General features: G+C 48.0%; 27 protein-coding genes across 27 annotated transcripts; 12 read left to right on the forward strand and 15 right to left on the reverse strand.

Moving 5' to 3' along the window:
* Positions 1 to 28: 28 nt before the first annotated feature.
* OGAPHI_001553 (uncharacterized protein) lies at positions 29 to 475 on the reverse strand (the record flags this gene model as incomplete). The annotated part of the gene is made up of 1 exon (XM_046202327.1): positions 29 to 475. One exon carries the CDS (start codon positions 473 to 475, stop codon positions 29 to 31), a length of 447 nt encoding a protein of 148 aa, XP_046063695.1.
* A 103-nt stretch (positions 476 to 578) lies between these two features.
* Positions 579 to 977, reverse strand: OGAPHI_001554 (uncharacterized protein; the record flags this gene model as incomplete). Its single annotated transcript, XM_046202328.1, has 1 exon — positions 579 to 977. One exon carries the CDS (start codon positions 975 to 977, stop codon positions 579 to 581), a length of 399 nt encoding a protein of 132 aa, XP_046063696.1.
* Positions 978 to 1,144: 167 nt separating this feature from the next.
* OGAPHI_001555 (uncharacterized protein) lies at positions 1,145 to 1,480 on the forward strand (the record flags this gene model as incomplete). Its single annotated transcript, XM_046202329.1, has 1 exon — positions 1,145 to 1,480. The coding sequence occupies one exon, from the start codon at positions 1,145 to 1,147 to the stop codon at positions 1,478 to 1,480; it is 336 nt and encodes a 111-aa protein (XP_046063697.1).
* Positions 1,151 to 2,327, reverse strand: OGAPHI_001556 (uncharacterized protein; the record flags this gene model as incomplete). Its single annotated transcript, XM_046202330.1, has 2 exons — positions 1,151 to 1,490; positions 1,606 to 2,327. 2 exons carry the CDS (start codon positions 2,325 to 2,327, stop codon positions 1,151 to 1,153), a joined length of 1,062 nt encoding a protein of 353 aa, XP_046063698.1.
* Positions 2,328 to 2,471: 144 nt separating this feature from the next.
* On the reverse strand, positions 2,472 to 3,926 carry OGAPHI_001557 (uncharacterized protein; the record flags this gene model as incomplete). Its single annotated transcript, XM_046202331.1, has 1 exon — positions 2,472 to 3,926. The coding sequence occupies one exon, from the start codon at positions 3,924 to 3,926 to the stop codon at positions 2,472 to 2,474; it is 1,455 nt and encodes a 484-aa protein (XP_046063699.1).
* Positions 3,927 to 4,131: 205 nt separating this feature from the next.
* OGAPHI_001558 (uncharacterized protein) lies at positions 4,132 to 6,123 on the reverse strand (the record flags this gene model as incomplete). The annotated part of the gene is made up of 1 exon (XM_046202333.1): positions 4,132 to 6,123. The coding sequence occupies one exon, from the start codon at positions 6,121 to 6,123 to the stop codon at positions 4,132 to 4,134; it is 1,992 nt and encodes a 663-aa protein (XP_046063700.1).
* On the forward strand, positions 4,190 to 6,138 carry OGAPHI_001559 (uncharacterized protein; the record flags this gene model as incomplete). The annotated part of the gene is made up of 2 exons (XM_046202334.1): positions 4,190 to 4,209; positions 4,305 to 6,138. The coding sequence occupies 2 exons, from the start codon at positions 4,190 to 4,192 to the stop codon at positions 6,136 to 6,138; spliced, it is 1,854 nt and encodes a 617-aa protein (XP_046063701.1).
* Positions 6,139 to 6,644: 506 nt separating this feature from the next.
* Positions 6,645 to 7,931, forward strand: OGAPHI_001560 (uncharacterized protein; the record flags this gene model as incomplete). Its single annotated transcript, XM_046202335.1, has 1 exon — positions 6,645 to 7,931. One exon carries the CDS (start codon positions 6,645 to 6,647, stop codon positions 7,929 to 7,931), a length of 1,287 nt encoding a protein of 428 aa, XP_046063702.1.
* Positions 7,932 to 8,142: 211 nt separating this feature from the next.
* Positions 8,143 to 8,994, forward strand: OGAPHI_001561 (uncharacterized protein; the record flags this gene model as incomplete). The annotated part of the gene is made up of 1 exon (XM_046202336.1): positions 8,143 to 8,994. One exon carries the CDS (start codon positions 8,143 to 8,145, stop codon positions 8,992 to 8,994), a length of 852 nt encoding a protein of 283 aa, XP_046063703.1.
* A 61-nt stretch (positions 8,995 to 9,055) lies between these two features.
* OGAPHI_001562 (uncharacterized protein) lies at positions 9,056 to 9,730 on the reverse strand (the record flags this gene model as incomplete). Its single annotated transcript, XM_046202337.1, has 1 exon — positions 9,056 to 9,730. The coding sequence occupies one exon, from the start codon at positions 9,728 to 9,730 to the stop codon at positions 9,056 to 9,058; it is 675 nt and encodes a 224-aa protein (XP_046063704.1).
* Positions 9,731 to 10,090: 360 nt separating this feature from the next.
* Positions 10,091 to 13,918, forward strand: OGAPHI_001563 (uncharacterized protein; the record flags this gene model as incomplete). The annotated part of the gene is made up of 1 exon (XM_046202338.1): positions 10,091 to 13,918. One exon carries the CDS (start codon positions 10,091 to 10,093, stop codon positions 13,916 to 13,918), a length of 3,828 nt encoding a protein of 1,275 aa, XP_046063705.1.
* Positions 11,000 to 12,621, reverse strand: OGAPHI_001564 (uncharacterized protein; the record flags this gene model as incomplete). Its single annotated transcript, XM_046202339.1, has 3 exons — positions 11,000 to 11,578; positions 11,906 to 12,251; positions 12,593 to 12,621. 3 exons carry the CDS (start codon positions 12,619 to 12,621, stop codon positions 11,000 to 11,002), a joined length of 954 nt encoding a protein of 317 aa, XP_046063706.1.
* A 123-nt stretch (positions 13,919 to 14,041) lies between the features above and the next one.
* Positions 14,042 to 14,572, reverse strand: OGAPHI_001565 (uncharacterized protein; the record flags this gene model as incomplete). Its single annotated transcript, XM_046202340.1, has 1 exon — positions 14,042 to 14,572. The coding sequence occupies one exon, from the start codon at positions 14,570 to 14,572 to the stop codon at positions 14,042 to 14,044; it is 531 nt and encodes a 176-aa protein (XP_046063707.1).
* A 71-nt stretch (positions 14,573 to 14,643) lies between these two features.
* OGAPHI_001566 (uncharacterized protein) lies at positions 14,644 to 15,183 on the reverse strand (the record flags this gene model as incomplete). The annotated part of the gene is made up of 1 exon (XM_046202341.1): positions 14,644 to 15,183. One exon carries the CDS (start codon positions 15,181 to 15,183, stop codon positions 14,644 to 14,646), a length of 540 nt encoding a protein of 179 aa, XP_046063708.1.
* Positions 14,656 to 15,174, forward strand: OGAPHI_001567 (uncharacterized protein; the record flags this gene model as incomplete). Its single annotated transcript, XM_046202342.1, has 1 exon — positions 14,656 to 15,174. The coding sequence occupies one exon, from the start codon at positions 14,656 to 14,658 to the stop codon at positions 15,172 to 15,174; it is 519 nt and encodes a 172-aa protein (XP_046063709.1).
* Positions 15,184 to 15,502: 319 nt separating the features above from the next.
* Positions 15,503 to 16,045, forward strand: OGAPHI_001568 (uncharacterized protein; the record flags this gene model as incomplete). The annotated part of the gene is made up of 1 exon (XM_046202344.1): positions 15,503 to 16,045. The coding sequence occupies one exon, from the start codon at positions 15,503 to 15,505 to the stop codon at positions 16,043 to 16,045; it is 543 nt and encodes a 180-aa protein (XP_046063710.1).
* OGAPHI_001569 (uncharacterized protein) lies at positions 15,714 to 16,473 on the reverse strand (the record flags this gene model as incomplete). The annotated part of the gene is made up of 2 exons (XM_046202345.1): positions 15,714 to 15,858; positions 16,229 to 16,473. 2 exons carry the CDS (start codon positions 16,471 to 16,473, stop codon positions 15,714 to 15,716), a joined length of 390 nt encoding a protein of 129 aa, XP_046063711.1.
* Positions 16,474 to 16,913: 440 nt separating this feature from the next.
* On the reverse strand, positions 16,914 to 17,888 carry OGAPHI_001570 (uncharacterized protein; the record flags this gene model as incomplete). Its single annotated transcript, XM_046202346.1, has 1 exon — positions 16,914 to 17,888. The coding sequence occupies one exon, from the start codon at positions 17,886 to 17,888 to the stop codon at positions 16,914 to 16,916; it is 975 nt and encodes a 324-aa protein (XP_046063712.1).
* A 592-nt stretch (positions 17,889 to 18,480) lies between these two features.
* On the forward strand, positions 18,481 to 19,587 carry OGAPHI_001571 (uncharacterized protein; the record flags this gene model as incomplete). The annotated part of the gene is made up of 1 exon (XM_046202347.1): positions 18,481 to 19,587. One exon carries the CDS (start codon positions 18,481 to 18,483, stop codon positions 19,585 to 19,587), a length of 1,107 nt encoding a protein of 368 aa, XP_046063713.1.
* Positions 18,555 to 18,935, reverse strand: OGAPHI_001572 (uncharacterized protein; the record flags this gene model as incomplete). The annotated part of the gene is made up of 1 exon (XM_046202348.1): positions 18,555 to 18,935. The coding sequence occupies one exon, from the start codon at positions 18,933 to 18,935 to the stop codon at positions 18,555 to 18,557; it is 381 nt and encodes a 126-aa protein (XP_046063714.1).
* On the reverse strand, positions 18,964 to 19,462 carry OGAPHI_001573 (uncharacterized protein; the record flags this gene model as incomplete). The annotated part of the gene is made up of 2 exons (XM_046202349.1): positions 18,964 to 19,352; positions 19,432 to 19,462. 2 exons carry the CDS (start codon positions 19,460 to 19,462, stop codon positions 18,964 to 18,966), a joined length of 420 nt encoding a protein of 139 aa, XP_046063715.1.
* A 147-nt stretch (positions 19,588 to 19,734) lies between the features above and the next one.
* On the forward strand, positions 19,735 to 23,625 carry OGAPHI_001574 (uncharacterized protein; the record flags this gene model as incomplete). The annotated part of the gene is made up of 1 exon (XM_046202350.1): positions 19,735 to 23,625. One exon carries the CDS (start codon positions 19,735 to 19,737, stop codon positions 23,623 to 23,625), a length of 3,891 nt encoding a protein of 1,296 aa, XP_046063716.1.
* Positions 23,626 to 23,712: 87 nt separating this feature from the next.
* On the forward strand, positions 23,713 to 25,548 carry OGAPHI_001575 (uncharacterized protein; the record flags this gene model as incomplete). Its single annotated transcript, XM_046202351.1, has 1 exon — positions 23,713 to 25,548. The coding sequence occupies one exon, from the start codon at positions 23,713 to 23,715 to the stop codon at positions 25,546 to 25,548; it is 1,836 nt and encodes a 611-aa protein (XP_046063717.1).
* On the reverse strand, positions 23,970 to 26,315 carry OGAPHI_001576 (uncharacterized protein; the record flags this gene model as incomplete). The annotated part of the gene is made up of 3 exons (XM_046202352.1): positions 23,970 to 24,098; positions 24,169 to 25,290; positions 25,974 to 26,315. The coding sequence occupies 3 exons, from the start codon at positions 26,313 to 26,315 to the stop codon at positions 23,970 to 23,972; spliced, it is 1,593 nt and encodes a 530-aa protein (XP_046063718.1).
* On the forward strand, positions 25,645 to 26,811 carry OGAPHI_001577 (uncharacterized protein; the record flags this gene model as incomplete). The annotated part of the gene is made up of 1 exon (XM_046202353.1): positions 25,645 to 26,811. One exon carries the CDS (start codon positions 25,645 to 25,647, stop codon positions 26,809 to 26,811), a length of 1,167 nt encoding a protein of 388 aa, XP_046063719.1.
* Positions 26,808 to 27,680, reverse strand: OGAPHI_001578 (uncharacterized protein; the record flags this gene model as incomplete). Its single annotated transcript, XM_046202355.1, has 1 exon — positions 26,808 to 27,680. One exon carries the CDS (start codon positions 27,678 to 27,680, stop codon positions 26,808 to 26,810), a length of 873 nt encoding a protein of 290 aa, XP_046063720.1.
* On the forward strand, positions 26,923 to 27,321 carry OGAPHI_001579 (uncharacterized protein; the record flags this gene model as incomplete). The annotated part of the gene is made up of 1 exon (XM_046202356.1): positions 26,923 to 27,321. The coding sequence occupies one exon, from the start codon at positions 26,923 to 26,925 to the stop codon at positions 27,319 to 27,321; it is 399 nt and encodes a 132-aa protein (XP_046063721.1).
* Positions 27,681 to 27,682: the final 2 nt, after the last annotated feature.

Raw genomic sequence — 27,682 nt, forward strand, 5'->3', positions numbered from 1 at the left:
GCATTGTTCTTCTTTCGATCTATGTACATTAAACCACAGGAATCTCGCTTTCCTCACACTTCTCGGCCTTCGTCAACTCCACCAGCTCTTTCATTATGTCGTCGGAGTGCTTGTCCTTGCACTCGATCTTGCTCTCGCGTCCGTCCGCATACACAACCTTGAGCACGCTTGGACATTTCTGCTGCTCCTCCTTTGTGGGACATTCAACACGGGTCACCTCAATGTTAAGCTCCGGGTTGTGGAAACTGATGGTACGCAGGTTCCATTTCCAGAACTTCCGTGCGCCCATGTGTCCGTCAGAGTTGTGGTTTTTGAACACCAGGTGCAGTTTCGACACCTCGGGGAGTTTGTAAGCGGAATCTTTGTAGTTGGCAATGAGGTTGAGGTTCTGGGTCTGTCTTGCAAACCGGGACGCCGGAAAGTTCTTCAGAAACAGCGCGCGGGACGCCTTTGGAAGCTGCTTGGCTCTCGTCATCAACACTATTTGGCTGAAATTTTTTCAGCTCGAAAATACATCCTTACACTTGTTAGGTAACGTGCTATATACAGTCTGTAGAACAGCCGGTCTGGGCTCGGGATCAGACCACTCTTGGGGCCAGTGACACCACCTTGCCGAAGTTCTTGCGTCTGAGTTCTCTGGCAACCACGCCGTTGACTCTGGTTCCGATCGGCTCGTCTTTCTGGTTGATGAGCACACAGGCGTTGTCGTCGAATCTGATCACGCTTCCGTCCGATCTGAGCGTTGGCGACTTGGTCCTCACAATCACGGCACGACAGATATCGCCTCTCTTGACTCTGTTGCTGGCGCTTGCTCCCGTCAAGTGCTGGTTAAGAGACTTTGCGTTCTGCACAACAACCACGACTTTGTCTCCGATATTGGCATGGTTGGTGGGTTTTTTTCCCAGAACCTTGATACATTCGACAAGCTCGGCGCCGGAGTTGTCCACCACACGCAGCATGGACTTTAGAAAGATCATTGTGTCGGGGTTTTATATATCGTTAAAAAGATACTTTTCATGAATTTTTCAGCTTGGTTTCCGGGTGGACCTGGCACCACCATCTGCATCCGTACACCACCAAACTTGTCCCCGTCCTCTATTTTCCAGACGCGTAACTCTTGAACGGCAAATATTTCGCACCGCAAATGGAATCAATCAGAGTCGACGCCAGCAACATCGCCCAGTTCACCAACAAGACCGTCCGTGTGATTGGCAAACTGGTGGACAAGTCGTCCAACCAGGGCACGGCCGTTGTTCAAGCCAACGGGTCTGTGGAGCTGAGATTCAAGAACCAACAGACCCTGCTCGAGTCGATGCTGCTCAACAACTGGTACGAAACCATTGGAATTGTCGACGCCGACAACACTGTCAAGGTGATCCAGATCATCGACTTTGGCAGCCAAATCAGCGAGGCTGCGGTGACAAAACTCGTGGAGCTGAGCCACAAGGTGCCCGAGATCTTCTACACCACGGTTAACTAACTTGTTTACGCTTCAATATATCGCTATTTGTATTCACTGTCCACTAATCGTCCCACCGTCTCTTCTTGAGCTTTCTGTGGGCGTTGTCGAGGGTTGCGCTTTGCAACCGTTGACTTGGCTCGTACCAACTGACTTCACTTGGGAAAGGCGCAGGAGTGGCGTAGTTCACCAAGGAGCTCATGGTGTAGGACCATCCAGGGGTTTTTGTAGAGTACACGCTCGGAGTACCCGCGATAGTGGTGAAGTAGGTGACCGCAGAGGTAGGGAATCTTCTGGACCATGAGGTGGCGGTGATTGTGCTACCTGGTTGTAACTGCATCGGAGCGTATCTTGTTTTTCCAGTTTGCAAAGTGTACGGCACGGTGAACGATTTGGAGTCGACCGACTCACTAACTCCCGCAGTCTGTGCGGCAGGAGGGTCTCCAGAACCCGAGGCTGCCAATGAACCGGTCATTCCCTTCAACTGGAAACGAGGAGTATAGTGGATGGTGTAACTGGACGAGCCGAAACTGGCGTAAATTTGAATATAGTACGAGCCACTAGCTCCAACGTCAGCATCAACAGTGACTTTGTATTTGTTGTCTGTCAGGTCGGAAAGCGAAATGGATTCCGCCAGAGTGCTTCTGGCAGTGATGTCTGTGTTTGGACCGGTCACCAAAGTGATTGTGAACGAAAGCGCGGTGCTGATATCAGGCGAGGTACCGTCATCGTCAAAGCCAACCTCGAAACTAACCGAGGATCCGCTCACCGTGTAAACATCGCCATCGCTGGGTGCGGTAGGGTTCACGTCTGCCAAAACAGAAACCCAAAGTAATACGAGCGAAAGCAACCAGTACGTTGTTCTCATGGACGTGGAACGGTCTTCTATTTTTAACAGAAAGTCTTGAACCTTTTTTTTTCGCATTCTTGTTTTCTAAGCATTGTTTACATCCGTACACCAGTTACATCTCGAAAAGCAACGAGGAAAACAATCGGGGTTGATCGACAGTGCCTAAGCGGCCTGGTGCAGCTGCTGGATGAACGCGCCCACCTGGTCGCCCTTTCTCATGAGTGCCTCGCCGATGAGGAACCCGTAGATACCGTGTTTCTTGTACTCCGACACGTCTTCTGGCTTGGAAATTCCGCTCAGAGCCAGTAGAATAATTTTTGTGCCTGATTTTGGCAGCAGATCGTTCATTTGCGTTGTTGTCGACAAATCCACGTTGAAATCGTGCAGGTTTCTGTTGTTAACGCCGATCACGCGCGCGCCCACCTGGATTGCCTGCTTGAGCTCGTCCGCGTTGTTGATCTCCACCAGTGGCTCCATTCCCAGCCCACGCGAGTATGCAACAAGTTGGTCCAGCAATTCGTATGGAAGCATCTTGACGATCAGCAGAACCGTGTCTGCTCCCGCCAGACGGGCCTCCAGGATCTGGTATTTGTTGAAAATAAATTCTTTCCGTAAAACACACGGTCTGTTGTCGATAGAGTCAATAGCCTGTCTTGCAACCTCGAGATCAGCTATGCTACCTTTGAACCAGGTTGGTTCGGTCAGAACAGAAATGGCAGCAACTCCAGCCTCCGCGTATCTCTTTGCTTGCACGGCAGCGTTTGCAGTGCCATCGATCAGTCCTTTCGACGGAGACGCTCTCTTGATCTCGCTCAAAATGGCTATTTGGGAACCGGCAATGTTCTTCTCCAATCTGTCGTAGAAATTGACCAGCTTTGGAGCTAATCCCAGAGAAAGATACGTCTCCAGGTCCTGGAACGTTCTTCCCGGCTTGGTCACCTCGATCTCGTAGTCTTGTTTCCGTTGAGCATAAATCTGGTCCAAAATACTCTCTTTCTTTGCAATCGGACCGTTGTCCTCCCAACAGCCGCCAGAAACGTTGAGCATGTTTCTGATCATCAAATGGCCTTGTTCGGTCAAAATACTCTCTGGATGGAACTGGACCCCCTCAATAGTGTACTTTCGGTGTCTAACACCCATAATGATTCCATTTTCAGTGCGGGCGGTGACTTCCAGTGTATCTGGCAACGATTTCAAGGTTCCAGCCAACGAGTGGTATCTTGTCACAGAAACGTCCTGGGGAACGTTTTTGAATAGTCCCTTATTGTCGTGCTTGACGGTAGAGGTCTTTCCATGAACAATTTCTCCAGCATACTCAACGTCTCCGCCGAACTCCTCAAAAATACACTGTTGGCCCATACAAACGCCAAAAACAGGTATTTTACCCTTGAAGTGTCCAATCACGTTTCTGGAAATCCCCGAATCGGTCTTCGGATGGCCAGGACCTGGGGATATCAAAATGATGTCGGGATTCAGCTTCTCAATACCCTCAATAGTGATCTGGTCGTTTCTGTAAACTTCCACCTTGGCACCTTCCTGACAAAGGTATTCGTACAAGTTCCAAGTGAACGAGTCGTAGTTGTCGATCATGACAACATTTTTAGTGGTGGAAGGCATTTGCACAAAATGACTATTATTTTCAAGATTTTTTTTCCTTAGCAGTTTAATTTAAAAAGCTACTATTAAGATATTTTTCAGTAATACTTCATCACTCATAAAGCTATTCATTTCAAATAGAAGTAAAGAAAACCAGAAAAAGAACTTTTAACCTTAATGCTTTGAGAATAAAAAACATGTTTGTCGTCCATTTGGTCCAAATCGCTTAGAATCTGGCCAATCCGGTCTCCTCGTAAGTTCCCAATCTGAAGTTTGGAATAGTCATGTCCAAGTCTGAACCAGAGTATCCAAGATCCTCGGCAACCAAAGTGGCAGCCTTCTCACCAATGGTCAGAGCAGTCGAGTAGGTGTTGCAACCAACGTTATCTGGGCAAACAGACAAGTCTGCAACCTTCAAGCCCTCGACTCCGTGAACATTGAGTCTTGCATCCAAGACACCTCCCTTTGGAGCCAGCTTGTTGCCCTCTCTTGGAGCAATCGAGCAGGTTCCCAAGCAGTGCCAGGTGGTCTCGGTGTGCTCCTTGATGTAGTTGACAATGGCTTCGTCATCCTCGGCAGTGTACTCGATATCGGAGAAGAGCTCCACTTGGTTCGAGGTCACGTGCAACTCGTTCTTTGGAAGGGCCTTCTCGATAGGAACGGTCCAGGATCCGTGGTACAAGTTGGCGCTGAGGTGGTTAGGACCAGCAAAGGCCTTGCAGGTCTCCAAGTCCAAGTCCTTGGCTCTGGCTGGAGAGTCCACCTTGTACTGAGGGTGGTGAGAAGTGACTTCTCCTGCAAAGCTCTCCATTCTTCTGGCAGTCTCTCTGGACTTCTTGTAAGCCCAGACCATTGGCCACAGGTCTCTCTCGTCGTTGAGGAAACCGGTGTCGAAATCTGGACTGTCGTAAGGGTTTGGAGAGGTGATTCTGATGAATCCTCTGGAGAATGGGTATTCCAAGAAGTGGAACATGGTCATGAACTTTCCGTTAGGGATCTTGGTGTGGTCACCGAAGAATCCAGAAATCACAGAGTAATGCATCAATGGTTTGTCTGGCTTGTTGGCGAAGTAGTCGGCGTAACCTTGTCTGAAGTCTTCGTCGGCAGTAGCCAGTTCCTCCTCGGTTGGTCTGATCTTGACACCGGCTTCGATACCGTTGGTGGTCAAAGGACCATCCTTGTTGGAGTACCATTGGTCGAATGCGTTCTTCTGGGCAGTTGGGTCGCCTCTGACGAAGTCGTCAAACGTTGGAACATCTGGCTTCACGTAGTAAGGAGTGAAGAAACAGTAGTGGTCCTGGAAGTTCTCACCGACACCAGGCAAGTCGACAATTGGCTTAACACCAACAGACCGCAAGTGGTGAGCAGCACCAATACCGGATCTTTGCAGAACCAATGGAGAAGAGCAGGTACCGCAAGAAACAACAATCTGCTTTCTTGCTCTGAAAGTTCTGGAAACAGGCTTCTTTGGGTTCAGAGGCTTCATTGGAACAGTGCGCACAGCAACAGCCTTTCCGTCCTCGATGATGACCTTGTCGGCCTTGGTCGAGGTGATCAAGAAGAGGTTGTCCTTGTTTCTCATGGTTGGGTGCACATAAGCGTGCGCAGAGTCGGATCTTCTACCCAAGTCTCTGTTGATCCACTTGAGCCAGTGCTCAGCACCGTGCGAGGTCTTGAGGTCCTCCAAGTCGTCAACGACAGGAATTCCTTGCGATTCAGCAGCTCTCAGGAAGTCTTGGCAGTGTGGGTATGTGTAGTTACCGAACGAGACCTTGATAGGACCGTCGAATCCGTGAACGTCTTTGTTGTTGCAAGGACGTTGGTAAGTTTCGAGTTTCTTCATCAATGGCAGCAACTCGTCGGTGGTCCATCCCTCGGCCTCCCAGTCGTCGTAGTCCGAAGCAGAGGCTCTGGTGTACATCAAAAAGTTGATCGAGGAGCCACCACCAAGAATGTTGGCGCATGGAACAATAGCTCTTCTACCGTTCAAAGCCTTGGAAGGTCTGGCAGTGTAGAAAGTAGCAGTCTTGGAGTCAAGTCTCATGTTTCTTGGGTAAACTCCTGGAAGATACACCCATGGGTTGTTGATGTTGTTCTCACCACCCTCGATAAGAGCAACAGTAAGATTTGGATCAAGATTTCCCAATCTACCGGCAATACAGGAGCCGGAGGATCCACCACCAACAACAATAATATCGAATTCGTCTGGAATAGCCATTTTGATTTAAGATGATAAGTATCTAAATTAGATGCAAGCTGACTGTTTATTCCTTGTCATGATGGCCTGTATTTATACAAATCACAAGTGGAGATGAACTTCACCCTCCTTCACCCACTTTCTGGACTCCAGTAGGGTAAAAACCGGGGAAAATACAATCTGTATGGGGATTTAGATTAAGCACTGCACTTACCCGCGATATCTTGCGGGGGGCTGTCATAAGTAACGTTGGCAGATGACCATTGGTGGCCACCAATACCTAAAACATCCATAATGGGTGATTTCCCGCTAAGAAAGCTTTGATAGCCTATTAGACCTCTTAGTACCGAAACGAGCTTCTCACGGCTGTTTCTCGGGGTCACCCGCACTTGTGAGCCGCTGATGCATCACCAGACCCCCTCAATTTCCAATTTTAAGCACTCTACGCGACACTATATGAAAAAATTGGTGCGGAGGGCCCGTGCAGGGGTTTTTCCCCGTATCTGTGTCTCAATAATAACTGCATTAATCCACGTTTCTCCATGACTACACGCTACAGAGTGGAATACGCGCTGAAGGAGCATCGTCGAGACGGTCTTATTGAGTGGATTAAGGGGCTTTTGGCGACCCCGTTTGTGCTCTACGCGGTCAAATCGAACGGCATTTCTGCCGTTGATGATTTGATGGTCAATTCGGAAGCGAAACGACGCTACGCGGAGATTTTCCATGACCTGGAACTCCTCATCGACGACAATATCGAAATGGCTAAATCAGGTACTCCTGAACAGTCTCGTTTGGTCCAGCTAGTTCCTGGAGTTGGAAGTTTCTTCACTAGGTTGCCGTTGGAGAAAGCTTTCTATATTGAAGATGAGCGACGTGCAATTAGCAAACGACGTTTGGTAGCACCGTCTTTCAACGACATCCGTTTGATCCTCAACACAGCCCAGCTTTTAGAGATGTCTCGGTGTTTCCATTCCAAAACCTCGGAATATTTGAAATTGCAACTAATCACCTTTGATGGAGATATCACGCTGTACGACGACGGCCAGAACTTTGACGCCAAGTCACCGATCCTCCCGCACATGATCCAATTGATGGCCAAGAACCTGTACGTCGGTATTGTCACCGCGGCTGGATACAGCGACGGGTCCAAATATTACGAGCGTCTGAAAGGTCTTATCGACGAAGTCCAAACATCGCCGTTGTTGACCGACTCCCAAAGAGATAACCTGCTCATAATGGGAGGTGAAGCCAACTACCTATTCCGATACAATCACCAACAGAAACAACTACAATTCTACTCCAAAGACCAATGGTTGCTCGAAAACATGCAAAACTGGTCCGAAAAGGATATCATCGAGACGCTGGACTTTGCACAGGACATCCTCAACGAACTTATCCACAAACTCGACCTGGCTGCCATAGTCGTCCGCAAAGAGCGTGCCGTCGGCATGGTGCCGCTTCCGGAGGTCAATTTGGTCAGAGAACAGCTTGAAGAAGTTGTCCTTCGCGTCGATAAGCGTCTCAAACTCTACCCACCATCCAAGAAGATCAGATGGTGTGCATTCAACGGCGGCTCGGACGTCTGGGTTGACATCGGTGACAAGTCGTACGGTGTACGGGTGTTACAGGAGTTTATCAGGTCGAACGACAAGGTGGCAGCAATGCCAGAAAACACGCTGCACGTTGGCGACCAGTTCAGTTCTCTGGGGTCTAATGACTATGCCAGTCGCACTGCTGCTACAACCTGCTGGGTGTCGAGCCCTACCGAAACGAAAAACTTGCTCATCGACCTCAATAACTATATCAACGATAGAGCTACGTACTGATTATGTAATATCCTTTTTGGGGCTGACTGTCATAGATAATAAAAAAAAATTATAGGGACCGTTAATTAATATTATCAAGTATAAGAAAGTTGAGTAATCGGAACAAGATTGCTATGGTTTATTCTGCTTGAACAGAAATTACACTGGATACACAACTTTGCAACACATCCAAAGACATTCCCCTGTTTGAAATTGCTATTTTGATCCAATCATGTTTGGACCAATATTTGCCCTGATTGGCGTCTGGGTTTCCTATTTGTACCCATTGACGGAATCGTTCAAGTTACTAGCTCACATTGACCAGTCCAAACAGCCTGTTGTATTGCCGCCTCAAAGCCAGTTCCAAAGATGGTTTGTTTACTGGTTAGTTCTAGCCGTTTGCACGATGGTTATCTCTAACCGATTTGTTGCCACCATTTTGAGAGTCGTTCCGTTTGGGTCTTTGATGGTGTTATATTTGAGATTCTGGCTGGTATTTCCTCTTGTTTCTGTTGATCCCACAGGGTCCAAAGTGACAGGCTCTTATGTTCTTTATCATTTTTACTTCATGAAATGGCTTGTGCTACTTAATCGGTACCTTGGAGAACTTAAGACCGCAGACTTTGTCAGATTTGTTGCCGATATTTACAACAAGGTGATCGACCAGTACTTTTCCAACTACCAGTTTCTCAAAGTTTCTGCTCCGCTCAAAGAGGATAAAACAACAGTGGAGATGATGAGCGATTTCTGGCAAGCTTCCGGCTGGGGAAAACCTCCTGGAGACCAGGGTCCATTTGCCGATTATTTCCCTCAACTACTGGTTAGCTCGCTGGTTTCTCCTCTCAAGTCCATGTTGTATGGCGAACACAAAGACGTTAAAGAAGATTACGACCTGGTGAATAAAGACGAACTTTCCAGCGAAAACGCAAGTTCCACAAGTCTGCCTCGGCTGAGACAGCAAAGCTCCTCCAGCTCTTTGCGCAAAACCACTCCGTCAGGAACGGAGTCGCAGTACAGAGCCTCGTCGTGGGGTTTTGGATGGAAATCCAGAAGCAGCTCTGTGAATTACGTCGAGGAGCACTAACGATTCTGCTCCAATGCTCTGATTTTTTTTTCCTTATGTTTGATTTATATATATGTACAGGTTATAGCTGTATATGCTGGGTAACAAGTCTTTCGATCTTAGCCTGTTTTTCCCGGAACACCACCTTGTTCTTGGCGTTTCTCATCTGTTTCTCCACCAATTTTGGAACAAAGTTCTTTGGCTGTGGTTGCTGGTCGATGATTCCGCCAAACGCTTTGGATGGCTTTTCCACGTCGGATCCAACTGCGTTGGCCTTGTCTCTGGAATATGCGTCTCTTTGCTCGATGTACTCGGCCTGGGTCTTGAAGTATTCTGTCTCTTCTGGCCACACAAACGGATCTATCAGATCCACGGTCATCTTCTTCTTCTGTGGCTTTCTGTGTCTGGAACTGATTCCTCTGCCGAGCGGGAATTCCCATTTAGCTGGGGTGAGCGCCACGGTGACGTTCAACACCCGCAAGCCATAGATGTGGTACAAGTAGTCTCTCATGTCCATCTTGTTGAATGACTTGGGAACAAGGAACTTGGCTTGATATGGCGTCTGCTTGGCGTTGGGACGAAGCAAAACAACTCTCGCAGAGGGAAAATACAGCTTTTTGGCACCAACAGAGAAATGTGGCTCGTCGTTCTCGATGGCCTTGCGAACAAGCTCAACGATCTTCTTGGACCGTGTTGCACGCTCTTCTCTTGGAACAGTAGGCGGTTTTTTTTGCGGGAACGGTCTCAGACGTCCCATTATGATCGATCTTTGCGGTTGGACAACGGTCCGCTCAAAAAGCCCGCTGAAAGTCGGCTTTAGACTGGCGAACATGTTAGGTGAAAGGATTAGGTTTTTTTAATCTTTTCACGGACGGTTGAAAAATTCAAAGTGGACCGTGTCCGGGTAAGTTGGGGAGAGTACTGGTTTTCGTTGAAAAAAAAAACTAGTTGAAGGCGAATAATCCAGCATAAACATCCTGTTTTCCTGTGAAACACTTTGTTTGAGCCATTGGAAAGTGTACACATCCGCTGAATTTAGTGTGTTGTGATTTTTGGAGACGTTTGAGGGTGATTTCCAGCAAAAGGTATTCAAAATAGTGTACTTTCCTAGTCAAACATGTCGTTCAATGATAGCATGTATGACGTTCCGGAATACGAGATGATCACAACAGAAGACTGTTGGACGGTCATCTCGTCTTTCTTTGAAGCAAAGGGACTTGTTTCACAGCAGTTGGACTCTTTCGAGGAGTTCATCGAATCATCTATTCAAGAACTGGTTCTTGAAGATAAAAAGTTGATCCTTGATCAGCCAGCACAGCATATTTCCGAGGACGACGATGTCAACAGAAGATATGAGATCACGTTTGGTGATATTTTCCTTTCTAAGCCATCTCAAACCGAAGCCGACGGAACTACAAGTACTCTTCTTCCTCAAGAGGCAAGATTGAGAAACCTCACTTATTCTGCCCCACTGTATGTGGAAATGAAGAAGATGGTGAAGGAAAGTATAGACGATGACGAGGTGGTTACCACGCAGGTTGTTTGGTACAGAGAGGGAGAGATCACCAGATATAGAAACGGAGAAATTGAGCAGGACGAAATGGTCATTATGCCTGCCAACTTCGACGACGAAAGCGACGAAATTATAGAAGAAAGACATGGCATCAAGGTCCATCAATCCGGAGCAGAGTCCCAGACCATTTTCATCGGAAAAGTCCCAATCATGTTGAAGTCCAAGTTCTGTTCTTTGTACGGTCTGTCCGAAGACGAATTATACGAAATTAGAGAATGCCCATTTGATATGGGAGGATATTTCATCATCAACGGTTCCGAGAAGGTTTTGATTGCTCAAGAAAGATCTGCCGCCAACATTGTGCAAGTTTTCAAGAAGTCTGCCCCATCCCCTGTGTCCCATATTGCTGAGCTTAGATCTGCGTTGGAGAAAGGCTCTAGATTAATTTCTTCTATCCAGGTCAAGTTGGCCAGAGGTGGCGCTTCGAACTTCAAGAGCGGTGGCGTCGGTAGATCAATCAAGACCACTCTGCCTTACATCAAGGCCGATATTCCAATTGTTATTGTCTTCAGAGCCTTGGGTGTGATTGAGGATGGTGACATTTTGCAACACATCTGTTACGATGAGAACGACTGGCAAATGCTTGAAATGCTGAAGCCATGTATTGAAGAAGGATTTTTGATTCAATCTCAGGAAGTTGCCTTGGATTACATTGGAAGAAGAGGTAACTCTATCGGTATCAAGAGAGAAAGACGTATTCAATACGCTAAGGACATTCTTCAACGTGAATTCTTGCCACACATTTCCCAGGACTCCGGTTACGAAACCAACAAGGCTTACTTCCTTGGTTACATTGTCAACAGATTGCTTCTTTGTGCTTTGGAAAGAAAAGAGCCAGATGACAGAGATCACTTTGGTAAGAAGAGATTGGACCTGGCTGGTCCTCTTCTTGCTAACTTGTTCAGAATTCTGTTTAGAAAGCTCTCTAGAGACATTTACAGATACATGCAAAGATGTATCGAGAGAGGAGACGACTTCAACATTGTTAATGCCGTCAAATCTAACACCATCACTTCTGGTCTGAAATACTCTCTTGCCACAGGAAACTGGGGAGAACAGAAGAAGGCCATGAGCAGCAGAGCCGGTGTCTCTCAGGTCTTGAACAGATATACCTACTCTTCCACCTTATCGCATTTGAGAAGAACTAACACGCCAATTGGAAGAGACGGTAAACTGGCTAAACCTCGTCAATTACACAACACGCATTGGGGTCTTGTTTGTCCTGCTGAAACTCCAGAAGGACAAGCTTGTGGTTTGGTGAAGAACCTTTCCCTGATGGCATGTGCTTCCGTTGGATCTGCTTCCGAGCCTCTTACATATTTGCTGGAGGAATGGGGATTGGAGCCTTTAGCAGATTACGAGCCTCAGGAGCATAAGAATGCAACCAGAGTGTTTTTGAACGGAAACTGGGTTGGAACGCATAGAGACCCAGCCATGTTGGTGGACACCATGAGACAGCTGAGAAGAAGCGGAACCATCTCTCCAGAGGTCTCTTTGATTAGAGATATCAGAGAAAGAGAGTTCAAGATCTTCACTGATGCTGGAAGAATCTACAGACCATTGTTTGTTGTTGAAGACGATCCAGACAGCGAGCACAAGGGCGAGCTGAAATTGACCAAAGAACACTGTCGTAAAATTCTTGACAGAGAGGTCGAAGAAGTTGCCCAGGATGAAGAGTTCGACGAAGATGGAGAGCCTCTTGGCCCTGTCGAGAGAGTGTTTGGCTGGGAGTCTCTGTTGAGCAACGGTATCATTGAGTATTTGGATGCTGAAGAAGAGGAGACTGTTTTGATTGCCATGTCTCCTGAGGACTTGATTCCTACATCCGACTCTGACATACAAAAGGCCGAGCACGAACTTGACCCAGCCAAGAGAATCAAGAACGTGGTGAAGGCACACTCGTTCACGCACTGTGAGATCCACCCTTCGATGATTCTTGGTGTTGCTGCCTCTATTATTCCGTTCCCTGATCACAACCAGTCTCCTAGAAATACCTATCAGTCTGCTATGGGTAAGCAAGCTATGGGAGTGTTTTTGACCAACTACAGCGTGAGAATGGACACCATGGCCAACATTTTGTACTATCCTCAAAAGCCGTTGGCAAAGACTCAATCTATGGAGTACCTGAAGTTCAGAGAACTCCCTGCTGGTCAGAACGCTATTGTGGCCATTGCATGTTACTCTGGATACAACCAAGAAGATTCGATGATTATGAACCAGTCTTCGATTGACCGTGGTTTATTCAGATCCTTGTTCTTCAGATCTTACATGGATCAGGAGAGAAGAAACGGTATTTCTGTTGTTGAAGAGTTTGAGAAACCAATGCGTGCAAGCACGCTCGGATTCAAGCAAGGAACCTACGAGAAGTTGGACGATGACGGATTGATCGCTCCTGGTGTTCGTGTTTCGGGAGACGATATTATTATTGGTAAGACTGTTCCTATTCCACCAGATACTGAAGAGCTTGGACAGAGAACCAAGTACCATACCAAGAGAGACGCATCCACTCCGCTGCGTACTACCGAGAACGGTATTGTTGACCAGGTGCTGTTGACCACCAACGCTGAGGGTCTCAAGTTCGTCAAGGTGAGAATGAGAACAACTAAGATTCCTCAGATCGGAGACAAGTTTGCGTCGAGACACGGACAGAAGGGTACCATTGGTATCACTTACCGTCACGAGGACATGCCTTTCACCGCCCAGGGTATTGTTCCGGACCTGATCATCAACCCGCACGCCATTCCATCGCGTATGACAGTCGCGCACTTGATTGAGTGTTTGCTGTCGAAGGTCGCCTCGATGAGAGGTTACGAGGGAGATGCCACTCCGTTCACTGATTTAACTGTGGATGCCGTCTCTAAACTGCTGAGAGAAAACGGCTACCAGAGCAGAGGCTTCGAGGTGATGTACAATGGACACACCGGTAAGAAGCTGATGGCACAGGTGTTCTTTGGTCCTACTTACTACCAGAGACTGAGACACATGGTGGACGACAAGATCCATGCCAGAGCCAGAGGTCCGTACCAGAACCTGACCCGTCAACCTATGGAAGGTAGAGCCAGAGACGGAGGATTGAGATTTGGAGAAATGGAGCGTGATTGTATGATTGCACACGGTGCTGCTGGGTTCCTGAAGGAGCGGTTGATGGACTCTTCGGACGCCTTCCGGGTGCACGTCTGTGGTATCTGTGGACTGATGAGTGTGATTGCCAACTTGAAGAAGAACCAATTTGAGTGCAAGTCTTGTAAGAACAAGACCAACATCTACCAGATCCACATTCCGTATGCGGCCAAGCTTCTGTTCCAGGAGCTGATGAGTATGAACATTTCGCCACGGTTGTACACGCAGAAGAGTGGCATAACTACGAGATGATGCTGACCACTCACTGGTTTGAAAAAAAAAAGCTATAATATGTAAATTAAGAAAACCAAGAATAAACTCGAGTTTCGTACTAAGATGGTGTATTCACAAGTATATGGGGGGAGGACATGTACATTAGATTTTTCTGCCGTTGAGTTTGGCCTCGTACTCCTGCAACTGCCGGGTTCTGTCTTCGAGACTCTTCACTTTTTCCAGCACCTGGCTATGTTGATCGGCAAATGCCACCAAGTTCTGTTTGTATGGGTGTTCGGACCCGTCGTATACCTTGAGTCTGTTGAGTCTTGTCCATCTGTGTTTGTTTTTCGGTAACATTTTGCTGACGGCTCTTTTAATCACTTCGGAATAACCATAGTCTCTGACGACTCTGTTCATTGGCGTGGCCGTTCCAGATCCTGGCCGGAAACTATGGCTCCAGTACGTCTTGTCATGCATCTTGTTTCCTGTCACACGCAAAAACTGGGCGTTCGACACCACCACGTAGTCGCCAGCGTCCTGTGTTTCGTGGGTGATGGGCTTATGTTTCCCCATCAAAGTGATGGCGATCTGCGACGCCAACCGACCCAAAGTTCTTGTATCCTGAGCCAGGTCGACGTGGTGCCACGCGCGCGCAAATCCCAGTCCGGTTTTCCCAATTCTATTCGACATGGTAAAATGAATGCTGGTTCAACTTTTTTTCGCAATTTTCTCTCGCCGGAAGAAAAAATAGGTGAAAATAATTACAAAACACCATGTTTTTCATCAAAGACCTCTCGCTCAATTTGACGCTCCATCCGTCCTACTTCGGGCCTCAGATGAACCAGTACTTGCAACAGAAGCTGCTCACGGACGTGGAGGGCACTTGCACGGGCCAATTTGGATACATTGTCTGTGTGCTGGACAGCATGAGCATCGACGTTGGAAAGGGCAAAATCGTGCCTGGTCAACAGGGCTACGCCGAGTTCGAGGTCAAGTACCGTGCGGTGGTTTGGAAACCGTTCAAGGGAGAAGTGGTGGACGCAATAGTGTCGTCTGTGAATAATATGGGCTTTTTCGCCGACGTGGGGCCTCTTTCTGTGTTTATCTCGAAACATCTCATTCCAAAAGACATGAAATACACTCCCTCCAGAACGCCGCCAGCCTACATCAGCGAAGACCAGGTTATCATGAAGGGCTCCAAGGTCAGAATAAAGATCATCGGTACAAGATCCGACGTCAACAGCATCTCCGCCATCGGAAGCATCAAGGAGGACTATCTTGGTCCGTTGTAACGTGGCCATCGCACGTGCTCCGTTTGTATCCTATCTATAGTCTGGCACTATCAATCACGACATGTACTCTATATGCGCACACCCGTACACCACCAACGTTCCCACAGGCTCTGCGCCTACAAAAAGAAAGGCGAAATTAATTTAAATCACCACCCGTTTCATTTGCCGGTTATGTCCGTTGATCAATCTATAACCACTGTTAAAAGTGTAGGTTACCAAATTAAATTTTCTAACTTTTAAGGAACTCGAGTTTCTCCACAAATCCGGCGTCATCCAGAAAGACCTGCTAGACCAAGTTCTCAACGCATTACCACAGACTTCTAAAGACATGAGTGCCAATCCCGGACCATCTGGCCAAGCCGAGCTGGCTGAGGCAATCTACGACTACAAGCCCCAACAACCAGAGGACCTCGAACTCCATGCCGGCGATAAGATCACGGTTCTCCAGAAGGTGAGCGAGTCCTGGTGGAGAGGCTCCATCAACGGCAAGGAGGGCATGTTTCCTGCCAATTACGTCAGAGTCTTGGGCTCGGCAGGCCCTACTCCTCCGCCGGTTGGACCTCATCCACAGCAATACCAGCAGCAACAGTACCAGCAGCAGTACCCACAACAGTACCCACAACAATACCCACAACAATACTACCAGCAGCAGCCAATGGCCCCAATGTACGCTCCACAGCAGTACTACCAACCGCCCCAGCAACAACAACAACTCACCCCAATGAGCGTGGCTGAGGGCCAGCCTCAACAGCAACAGCAACAGCATCACGGATCGGGCATGTTCAAGAAATTTGGCGCCAAACTCGGTAACGCAGCCATCTTTGGTGCTGGTGCAACCATCGGAAGTGACATTGTCAACTCGATCTTGTAAACGGGCATCTACTCAGTATACTACACTCGCTCCCTCGAAGCTTATATAGCTAATATCTTAAATCAATGTATACTTGATTAGCGACTATGGATTCTGAACTTTTAACATCGGCCGGCCGTAACCACCGGTCTCTTTCTAATAAACACCTCCATCATGTCTATGCTGGTATATCTCCTTCCTTACTTTCTTCTGAACGCACATCCCTCAGACAACTTGGCCTTACCTCCAGTTGGGGTGCACAGAACAGTGGTACAGGAGTCACAGGTAACGGCAGTTTGAGCGTGGGAGAACACAGTGGTGATTTGCAAACAGCCTGGGCACTTCACGTCCATGAAGAACGATCTTGGCTCTTGCACGAGAGTCTTGAGCTTGTGTTTCTTGGCCTCAGAGGCAGCAGATGGGTGTAACAGATCTTGAACTAAAACCATGGTTGATGTCTTAGTTTGGTGAAAAATTTTTGTATTCAAGCACCGGTGCACAGTATTGATTACGTAACATTTCGTGAAAAATAAAAAATTATCTCCTTAGAAACTATAGAAAAAGTCAAACAGGGCGCAAAACTCAGACTCTTTGGTGGTGTAATGGTTTTTTGTGTGTATTTTTTTTCTCTTTTTTTCATTTTTCGGTCTTTGCCCTCTAATTCTCTCACGTGACCAAATACACGGTCTTGTCGTTTACGCTACTTAAGTATATAATGAATGCTCCCGTTGCTACCAAACCTGATAAACAACCGATTCATAAACAAACTAAATCACAAAAAGTACCCGTAGTGACACAGGTTTCGTTGGAACACACAGAAGTCGTTTAGATCATAGATTGATGGATGAAAATGTGGATTGCGACATAGTAAGCAGCGAGCTGTCAGTAATCATTTAGTAGGCTTCTTCTTGTTTTTAGGAGACTGCACTCCCGGCGGAGGTTGTGTTCCGTACCCATACTTCTTCTTCTCGGCTGGCTTTAAAATCTGGAATGAGCAAAGCAAACTCTCGTCCACACTCATCATGGCTCCCGCATTGTCGAACTCTCCACAGTAATTTGGCGCTGAGAATATGGTGACCAGTTGTCTTTTGCTGAAAAACTCGTATCCATCTTCAACCACTTGGTGCGCTCTACAAATGAGATCCATATCGTGTTTTTGTAAAAACCTCGAAACCACATCCGGTCCAAAGGTGAAGGAGACACCTCGATCGTTCTCACTCCATCCGGTTATATCTTTGTCTGGGTCGGACCAGAGCAAATCGCACAACAGTCCCACGTCCGGAATATCTGTTGGTCTCATAACTCTTCTGATCTGTTCCATGGTGTTGAGGTCTGGAGACAAACCTCCGTGCATTGTGAAGATCTTCTCATCGATGATGGCTGCAATAGGCAAGCAGTTGAAGCAATCTGTGAACGTCTTCCACAGCTTGATATTATAGCGTCTCTTGCACTCATCGTAAAAACCGTAAATTCTGTTGATGGACGCACATTCGTGGTTGCCTCTAAGAATGAAGAAATTCTCTGGGTATTTGATCTTGTATGCTAGTAATAAACAGATTGTTTCTAGTGACTGTTTCCCTCTATCGACGTAGTCACCCAGAAACAGGTAGTTAGCTTCTGGAGGGAATGCGCCGTACTCAAACAACCGGAGAAGATCGTAATACTGGCCATGGATATCACCGCAAATTTTAATTGGGGCTTCAAGCTCCAGCAAAATAGGCTGACGGATGAAGATCTCTCTGGCCTTTGTACATAGATATCTGATCTCGAACTCTTGTAGTTGGACCTGTTTTCCTGGTCTAGAACCTCTCACGTCGAGAAGTCTGTCGATGATGGACTCAATATCTGCTTCTTGTTCTGCCATGTTGGGGGAAAAGGGCGATGGGGTTAGCAAATACGAATATCGAGGCTAGGATGAACCTTGCTTAGCTAGTTAGCTGTTGTTTATTTTCCTTTGATGTCGGAAGATGATGGCAACGCGTAATTTTAGTTACCCGCTGTTACCGATGGCTTTTAAATTTGGAAAGCACCGCTGCTGAAAGGTGGGCTGAGAACGTGAGACGTTAGGAAGACGATCTAATTCTGTTTTCTCAAAAACAAAGCTCGCACCGTTGCTATTTACTTGTTTAATTTTACGGTTTTCCCAATAAATGGTCGTTGCAAAATTCGCCTCTCAGTCATCGGCCGGGTAAGCGCTATTTCTATTTTCATTTCCTTTTTCATGCTATTTTGCGGGAACTGGGGGGTGCGCAGCACAGTACTCCAGATCGGATAGCCAGATGCTCCCAATTCCTGTAACAGCCCGTGCTTCTCCCATGTCTTATTACCGACACGGTCAAATATCCAATTCCGGCCTTTGTCCGGGCCTCGCCACACTACCCTTTGCTTCCCTTATCTCTGAGACGATGTCGTGCAAACTTCAACTAAATTTTTTTAACTTTTCGACATCTCTGGTAATGTTGAGAAGATCATTAGGCTATCCGGCATCGGTTTGTCGGGCGTTTAGCACGCGTTCGGCGCTACGCCAAACTCAAGAGGCTTCTTCACAATCATCGTCCCCGGCCGGGTCGGTGATCAAGGCCCCGGAACTTGCCCAGAACACAACCACCATCGAAGGTTTGTTTAGCGAATCGGTTTTCAACGACGTGTGGTCCAAACAGGTGTCTTTGAAGCTTGACGACCTCAAATACGGCATCTCCGAGTCCCCAATCAGAACCAATCTGGAGTCCTGTTTCATCGAATCGTCCGCGAACGAGGTCTTCCTCAAGGGTAACAAACGTACAGCTTCCAATATGGTGGACGAGTTCCTTCTCACAACCACAAACCCCACCGTGGACCAATTCTGTAAGCTTTTGGAAAAAACAGCAACCAAACCAACAGAACAGTACGTGTTCCAAAACGCGGCCACCATCTACAACCTCTACTACTTCCTCTCGTCTTTAAAGTCGAACCCTGAAAATACCGTCTCCAAGGCAGATCTCAGCGAGTTGTACAAAACCCCAGACGTTTTCTCGAAAATCCAAAACCCCCCAGAGGGAAGCATAGCATCGTGGATCGAGTCGTCTTTCGGGTCGATCCAGGAGTTCAAAACCCTGTTGTTGGCTACCGCAAACTCCACCAAGGGAAATGGATACACCTGGGTTGTTCACAAGTTTAGAAAACCGGAATTGGGACAAGAGTCTAGAGATCTCACCAGGTTCTCGTCGCTTGCCATCTTGAACACATACAACAGCGGAATTCCTCTCCATTTCAGAAAAGGACAGATTTCCAACGCCAGAGCATTCAAAAAACAACAGAAAGCTGTCAAGTCCGATTCCCAGGACTCTGACTCGGTCAGCATGTACAAAATCGAGATTCCAGACTTGGAGCAGGCCCAAGACACTTATGAACCATTGACTTATTGCTACGAACCGCTTCTGGCAATCGGTAACAATCCATCGTTCTATCTGAGAGATTATGGAGTGTTTGGAAAGTCCAGATACCTGGAAAACGTCTGGAACTGCATTGATTGGGACGTGGTTGAGTCAAGATGGATCAATAGAACGTTAACCAAAAAACGCTAATGTACATAGAAGGTAGACTTTGAATAAAAGCATCTGAAATCTTTAATATGTGGTCACGTGACCGATAATTTATTTTTTGTAGGTTTTTTTTAACACTAAAAATTGTCAAATAAGACAGAGTCTCTTGATCTTACCAAAGAGCCAGCCATGAAGAACCTCAAGCTTCTAAACATAGGCCAGGTTGTTCCTCAGTCGCGGACTTATCCGGATTTGGAGGTGTTGGACTCCGTTTTCGACGTCATTTCAGACTCTCTCACTTTTGTGCTAGGAACACAAGAGAGTCAGGTTTTGGAGGTGCAGCAGTTCATGAAAACGGGCCAGGTCAACTTGTTGGCATCTTTATCTGTGAACGAATTTGACAAGATGATTATGTTTGCTCACTTTGAAGATACTCATCAGTTGGTGATCATATTTGAGCAAGGAGATATCATGAATGCTGTTTATGACGAGACAAATCCAGATCCAGACACCACGATGGTTGAGATTGTTGGGTCTATTGATTGTGGAATCAAGGCAGCTAAGTGGTCGCCGGACGAGGAGACTTTGGCTGTTTTGACTCAAGAAAACAACTTGGTGCTATTGACTAGAACTTTTGAGCCAATTGCGGAGAAATATCTAAATCCACAGGATATCAACACCAGTACACATGTTTCTGTTGGATGGGGAAAGAAAGAAACTCAATTCAAAGGCAAAGGGGCCAAACAGTTGGAAAGAGACCGACTGGCCTTGAAAAACGCAGGACTTAATATAGATAGCGACCATGCCATTTTGCACGATCCAACGGTTGCAGAAGTTCAACAAGGCCAAGTTTCTGAGTTTGACTCTTTCAAGAGCGATATTTCTTGGCGTGGAGATAGTCAGTATGTTTCTTTGAGCAATGTGGAGGAGATAGAGCCCGGTCAAGACCGTCGAGTGATACGAGTTTATTCCCGTGAGGGTGAATTGGACTCATGTTCTGAGGCCGTTGATGGTCATGAGGAGGGTCTTGCGTGGAAACCGCAAGGATCTTTGATTGCATCAACCAGAAGAAGATTCGAGGAGGAGATTAATGAACAAGTTGTTGATTTGATCTTTTTCGAAAGAAACGGTCTGAGACACGGGGAATTCCCTACTCAATTACCGGAAAACTCGAAAATACTGCAATTGGACTGGTCCTGCAACAGCGAGATGCTTGCATTCCGTCTTTATAACAGAATCCAGATTTGGACAACGAAAAACTACCATTGGTATTTGAAGCAGGAAATATACACCTCCTCGGGAGAAGAGACAGAGTTCCTCAAGTTCCACCCGGAAAATCCAACCAGAATAATGTTTGGTACTAATAAACACATTGAGATCGTGGACATGGCTTATTCTCTTGGTCTTGGGCCTACTTCATCGCCATACGACGTGGGAATGGCTTTGGTAGCAGACGGACCAGAATGCAAAATCACACCTCTTGGGCTTGCAAACGTTCCTCCTCCTTCCAGTCTTCGCGAAGTGTTGACCGAGGATAATCTTGTGGACGTTGGTGTTTCTCGCTCGAACTCGCTGTTTGCTCTGTTGAGCTACTCTGGTGTGAGTTTTGCAACCGTTGACTTGGACAAGATTATTCGTGGAAACGAGCCGGTGATTCGCAGCAGGCTATTGAAAACGAACTTTGGTCAGCCATTGGACCGTCCAAGACAGATCTGCTGCGTTGAGGACAATCTTGTGGCCGTTCTGTTTGACTCCAACCAGTTTTCCAGATTGGCTCTCATTTCTGTTGTTGACGTTGAACAGCCAACAGTGGTGAATATTTTGGACATCTTTCCTCCAAAGCCTGTTCTCTTAAAGCCTACTGCTGACTTCTCTGAACTGACATACGAAACCAGCGACGGGTCTGTTTATTTGTTGGACTCGATCAATTTTGAAGCTACCAAAATTGGCCAGTTCCCACAACTATGCTCAGACTACTGGGTTTCGTCGATCGACGAGAAAAGATACTGCTTTGGACTCTCGTCAACGGGAAAGCTGTATGTGAACCAAATGCTGGCCTGTTCGGGTGTCACGTCCTTTTTGGTGACCGACTCTTATTTGCTCTACACCACAGCCAAACACCAACTCAAGTTTGTCCATATGGACCACGAGATAGACCAGAATCCGTTTGACGAGAACGAGGAGGACGAAAGAACCCGGATGATCGAGCGTGGATCGCTCTTGGTCACTGCCATTCCGTCCAAGGCGGTTGTTGTTTTGCAGGCTCCTCGAGGAAACCTCGAAACGATCCATCCCCGGATCATGATCCTGACCGAGGTCAGACACTTGATCAAACACAAACAGTACAAGGAGGCGTTTATTGTTTGCAGAACCCATCGTATTGCGCTGGACATTCTGCACGACTACGACTCCGAGTCGTTTTTCAAGAACGTGGAGCTGTTCATCAAGGACATTAAAAAGCCAGAACACATTGAACTTTTCCTGTCGACATTGTTGGAGGAAGACGTTGTTGAGACCAAATATAGAGAAACAGAAACCACCATTGCACAGGACTTCTCGCAGCTGGAGATCTCCGAGTATAAGAAACCAACGGGTAAGGAGAAGATCAGCAAGATCTGCGAGGCTGTTTTATCGGTCTTGCTCACTCCCGCATACAAATCCAAGTATCTACAAACAATCATCACAGCGTATGCCTGTCAACATCCGCCAAAGACCACCCAGGCTTTGGAGTTGATTGGATCGTTCAAAGACGAGGCAGAGACGGAGAAAGCTGTTCAACACCTGTGTTTCCTGCTGGACGTGAACATGCTCTACGAGGAAGCTCTTGGGATCTACAATGTTCCATTGACTCTTGTGATTGCTCAACAGTCGCAGAAAGATCCAAAGGAATACCTTCCGTTTTTGCAAAAACTTCATGTGCAACCAGACCTGACTAAGAAATTCATGATTGACGAATACCTCAAGAAGTACGAAAAGGCTCTTGACTCGCTGGTTCAGTATGCTTCTGACGATGAGATCTTGGAGTTTGTGATTGAACACAGTCTGTACAAGCACGCACTGGCTCTTTACCGGTACACCAAGGACAAGTTTGATCTTGTGATGAAGTCGTATGCTGACCATTTGCATGAGTCCAGAGAATACGGCGACGCAGCTCTGGCGTACGAGACGCTGTCGATGAAAAAGGAGGCTCTGGAGAACCATGTTCTGGCAAGAAACTGGGAACAGGCTGTTGTTCTGGCTATTCACGACAACCAGCTACTGGAAGACACTTGTACCCGGTTGGTAGCTCTGTTGACCGATACCCACGAATACACTGCTGCTGCGTACATCCAGCTGAAGTTCCTCAACAACATCGAGGAGTCGCTCAAGCTGTACTGCAGCAACCACCAGTACGCGCATGCAATCATGCTGTGCTACCAGGAGAAGAAGGAGCAGCTTGTGGAGTCTGTGGTTGATCCAGCTCTTGGAGAGGGATTTGGTATCATTGCGGATCTTCTTGCTGATTGTAAGGGCCAGGTCAACTCGCAACTCGGCCGGTTACGTGAGCTGCGGTCCAAGAAACAGGAAGATCCGTTTGCATATTATGGAGAGATGGCCGAGAACGACACTCCGGACAACGTTTCGATTGCGGCCTCGGAAACGTCCACCAAGGAATCGTTCTTCACAAGGTATACGGGCAAGACCCAGGGAACGGCAAAGACGGGAGCGTCGCGCCGTACAGCCAAGAACAGACGTAGAGAAGAGCGGAAAAAAGCAAGAGGAAAGAAAGGAACCATTTACGAAGAGGAATATCTGGTGAAATCGGTCGGTCGTCTTGTTGAGCGTCTGGACCAAACACAGCCCGAGGCTCTGCGTCTGATCGACGGTCTGGTCAGACGGAACATGATGCACCAGGCGTACGAGATCCAGAAAAACTTTGTGGAGCTCAGACAACTGTTGCAAGAACACATCAAGGAGATCTACGATATCAGCGAAAAAGACCGTGAACGGATCGACGACAACGGACTGGTGTACCTGGTTCCAGAGCTGCCTGTTCCGGAGATTGTTGCGTTTCCAAAACGCAGTCTACTCGACTACTGATCATGGCTACCCCGTGCAAGGATGTGTGGTGTTTTCCGCATGTACAAAAAAAGACCTTTACGTATGTATAATTAATTATTGTTTTGTATGAGTGCCTCGTTGTTTTCTCTTGTTCAGGTTGCTGATGGGTATTTGGTGATTAACAGTGCGACCGGCGGGTCCAATTCACTGTTGGTGACCAACACCGGCGCGTGCGAGCTTGTCGACGCCGAAAAGCACTACGTCGACAAGACCCCTACTCCGATCTCAGGAGTCATTGGCGTGATCCATTTACACACAAACCACTATCTTATTGTGGCCACCGGTGCGACCGAGGTCGGAAAGGTGTACGGCAACAAGTCTGTTTACAAGGTGACTTCGTTTAGTGTTCTGCCGTTGTCTGCGACCAAGTTCCAGGTCGATGAGGACGAGGTGAAGTATCTGGAGCTGCTCAAGTCGCACTTGAATTCTGCGTCGCTCGTGTTCTCGTACGACTACGATTTGACCAAGCCGTTGACCAAACAGGCCGACAAAGGATTCGAGTCCGAGTTTATGTGGAACTACTTTGTTTCGCAGGATCTGATCAAGCTGGCCGCCTCGAACCCCGGCGCGGGCCAGTTCGTGCTGCCGATCATCTACGGATACGCCAAGTTTGTGCGCACCACGATCAACATGAAACCGATCACGTTCGGTCTGATCAGCAGACGGTCGCGCTTCAGAGCAGGAACGAGATATTTCCGTCGTGGAATCGACGCAGACGGTAACGTGGCCAACTTCAACGAGACCGAGCAGTTCCTGGCCGTCCACACCAGCGAGGGTGACAAGATTTACACGTATCTTCAAACCAGAGGCTCTGTGCCTGTGTTCTGGGCTGAGATGAACAACCTTAAATATAAACCGGTTCTGCTGTTGGGCCAGACAGACTACGTTCCAACCAGACACCATTTCAGCCGGATGATCGAAAAATACGGTACAAACTACCTGGTCAACCTGGTCAACCAGAAGGGGTACGAGGAGCCGGTGAAACTGGCGTACGAAAACGCCGTCACCGCGCTGAACGACCCAAACATCAAGTACACCTACTTTGACTTCCACCACGAGTGCAAGAACATGAAGTGGCACCGGGTCAAGCTGCTGATCGACCATCTGAAACGGATCGGACTCTCGCAGGAAGATTTCAACGTGGTCACTGTTTCCGAGAAGTTTGTGGTCTCCAAGAAACAAAGCCACGTTGTCAGAACAAACTGCATGGACTGTCTCGATAGAACCAACGTTGTTCAGTCCACATTGGGCAGATTCTACCTGCAGGAGCAGCTGATCGAGAGCGGAGTGATCAACGGCGCGCAGGACTGGGAGAAAGTCGATCCGAAGTTCAACCTGGTGTTCATGAACATCTGGGCAGACAACGCCGACGTGGTGTCCAAGTCGTACTCCGGAACTGGCGCACTGAAGACAGATTTCACTAGAACCGGACAGAGAACCAAATTGGGTGCTTTGAACGATCTGGTCAACTCCATCACCAGATACATCAAGAATAATTTCAGAGACGGACCAAGACAGGACGGATACGATCTGTTCCTGGGCAACATTCTTCCGTACGAGATCGCCACGTCTCCGTTCCAGGACCTCAGACCATCCTCGACGCAATCGATCCCATACATTCTGTTCACCTCTGTTTCGATTCTGCTGATCACGTTCATCTTCCCGAACGGGTCGCTCTCGTCGTTCAAGAACTTTTCGTTCACTCTGGTGCTGACTGCTCTTGCGGTGAACCTGTTCACGCGGATCGTGAAGCAGGGAATCCAGTACGTGAACTGGCCGCGTCTGTGCTCGCTCGACTACCTCACCCACAGAGAGGTGCTGAACGACGGCAAGTTCGACGGGCTTGTTTTCGAGAAGGCCGACTCGTTCAACAAGTTCCAGGACGTGGCCAAAAAGGAGTAACCAGCGTGCTTAGCGTGCCCGAGTATATATATCCACGGCTGTGCAAGGAAAATAAAGTATTGAAATTAATTGGATTTTTCTGACTCTTCACCAAATATGTCACTTGAAAGAACAGAGCCAAATTATTTCGGGGCCGGCCCAGCGCTGCTGCCAACGAGCGTTCTGCAACAGGCTGCCAAGGATATGATCAATTTCCAAGGACTGGGCCTGGGAGCCGGAGAGATCAGCCATCGGTCTGCTGCTGGAGGTAATATCATCGAAAGCACCAAGAAGCACCTTGCCGAGCTTCTGGATGTGCCAGACACCCACGAGGTGTTTTTCATGCAGGGAGGAGGAACCACAGGATTTTCGGCGGTGCCTACGAATCTGAGTGCCTCGTTCGCCAAGAAGACAGGCAAGAAAGGAAAGCCTGCTTATGTGATCACAGGATCCTGGTCCAAGAAGGCCGCAGAGGAGGCCCAGAGACTGGGCTTTGACCCGGAGATCGTGGTCGACTCCAAGAAGGTGGATGGCAAATTTGGCGGCATTCCTGCTGTTGAAAAGTGGTCCATCCCAGCAGATCTGTCCAACACCTCGTACGTGTACTTCTGCGACAACGAGACGGTGAACGGCGTGGAGTTCCCAGACTTCCCATTCGACAAGTTCCCAGGCGTGGAGATCGTGGCCGACATGTCGTCGAACTTCTTGTCCAAGAAGATCGACGTGAGCAAGTACGGCTGTATTCTTGCAGGAGCCCAGAAAAACGTCGGTTTGGCAGGTATCACCATCTACATCATCAAGAAGAGTCTGCTTGAGTACCCATCCGACGAAGAGCTGACCAAGCTGAACATTCCGCTGACGCCAATTGCGTTTGAGTTCCCGATCGTGGTGAAGAACAACTCTGCGTACAACACCGTTCCAACGTTCACGGTGCACATTGTCGATTTGGTGCTGCAATTGCTGGCCGAGAAGGGCGGACTTGCTAACCAACAGAAGGTCAACGAGGAAAAGGCCAAGCTGCTGTACGCTGCTCTGGACAAGTACCCATCTGTGTTCAACCTGCCTGTGGAGAAAAGCGTGAGATCCAAGATGAACGTGGTGTTCACGCTGGCCAAGGGAACCGACTCAGACTTCCTCAATGCTGCCGAGGAGAAGAAGTTGCAGGGTTTGAAGGGCCATCGGTCTGTTGGTGGCATGCGTGCGTCGTTGTATAATGCGGTTTCGCTTGACAGTGTCAAGCTTCTGTGCGAGTTTGTCGAGGATTTCGGCTCCAAGAACGCCTAATCTGTCTGGTAGCCGTTTAGATAGTATGCAATATCGCATTTCTGGTCCATATCGATGTAGCAGTGCAGAATGCCTCCTTGCGCGTGGACAATCAGCGACATCGCGTCGCACATGTCCATCAGGTGCGATCCAACGTTCCAGTGCTTGAGCTTGACTTTGAGCGACACCGGGCGCATCACCGAGGAGTCCCAGCTCTGCGGCGGTGATTCGTCCTGGTCGGGCAGCACGTCCAGCTTCTCTTTCCACTGGACCACGATCTTGCGCTGTTCCTCCTCGATGACGAACTTGAGCTGGCCCAGCTGGTTGCCCGTGATGGTGACCAGGTCGGACGTCCTATATCTGTCCAGACGACGCAGAAGCGGCGCGATCCGCATCGGCAGCTTCATGGCCAATTTCATGGTATCCATCGCGGGCTCCACGATTCGCAGGTCGCTGTCCATTTTCAGCAGCCGCACCGGCACGTTGAACGAGTGGCTAACGTTCGAGCTCATCGAGATCTGTTCCGTGTAAAACAACGCCAGCGACGCGACAGCCTTGTTCTTCACCTCCATCCCGTTTGACGGCCGTCGTTGCAGCCGGATCACCAGGTTGCTCGTCACGTTCGACTTCTCGTAGTTCCGCAAAACCTGGCACAACGGCTCGATGTTGATCTCGAACGGAATAACCTTGTCTCTTGTGGAGTCCACCTCGTACAATTGGAACACGCTCGAGTCCAACTTACACCAGACAGTAGGCTCGTTCAATGCAGACGAAATAATGACCAACTGGTGCTCCGTGAACCGGAAAACACACATCTTCCGTAACGACACCAGAAAACTCAAACATTTCCGTAACTCGACCGGTTTCTCCACAATAACTTTAAGCTTCATAA

The sequence above is a fragment of the Ogataea philodendri genome (genome assembly GCF_020536065.1).
Source record: "Ogataea philodendri strain CBS6075 chromosome Unknown scaffold11, whole genome shotgun sequence".
Lineage (NCBI taxonomy): Eukaryota > Fungi > Ascomycota > Pichiomycetes > Pichiales > Pichiaceae > Ogataea > Ogataea philodendri.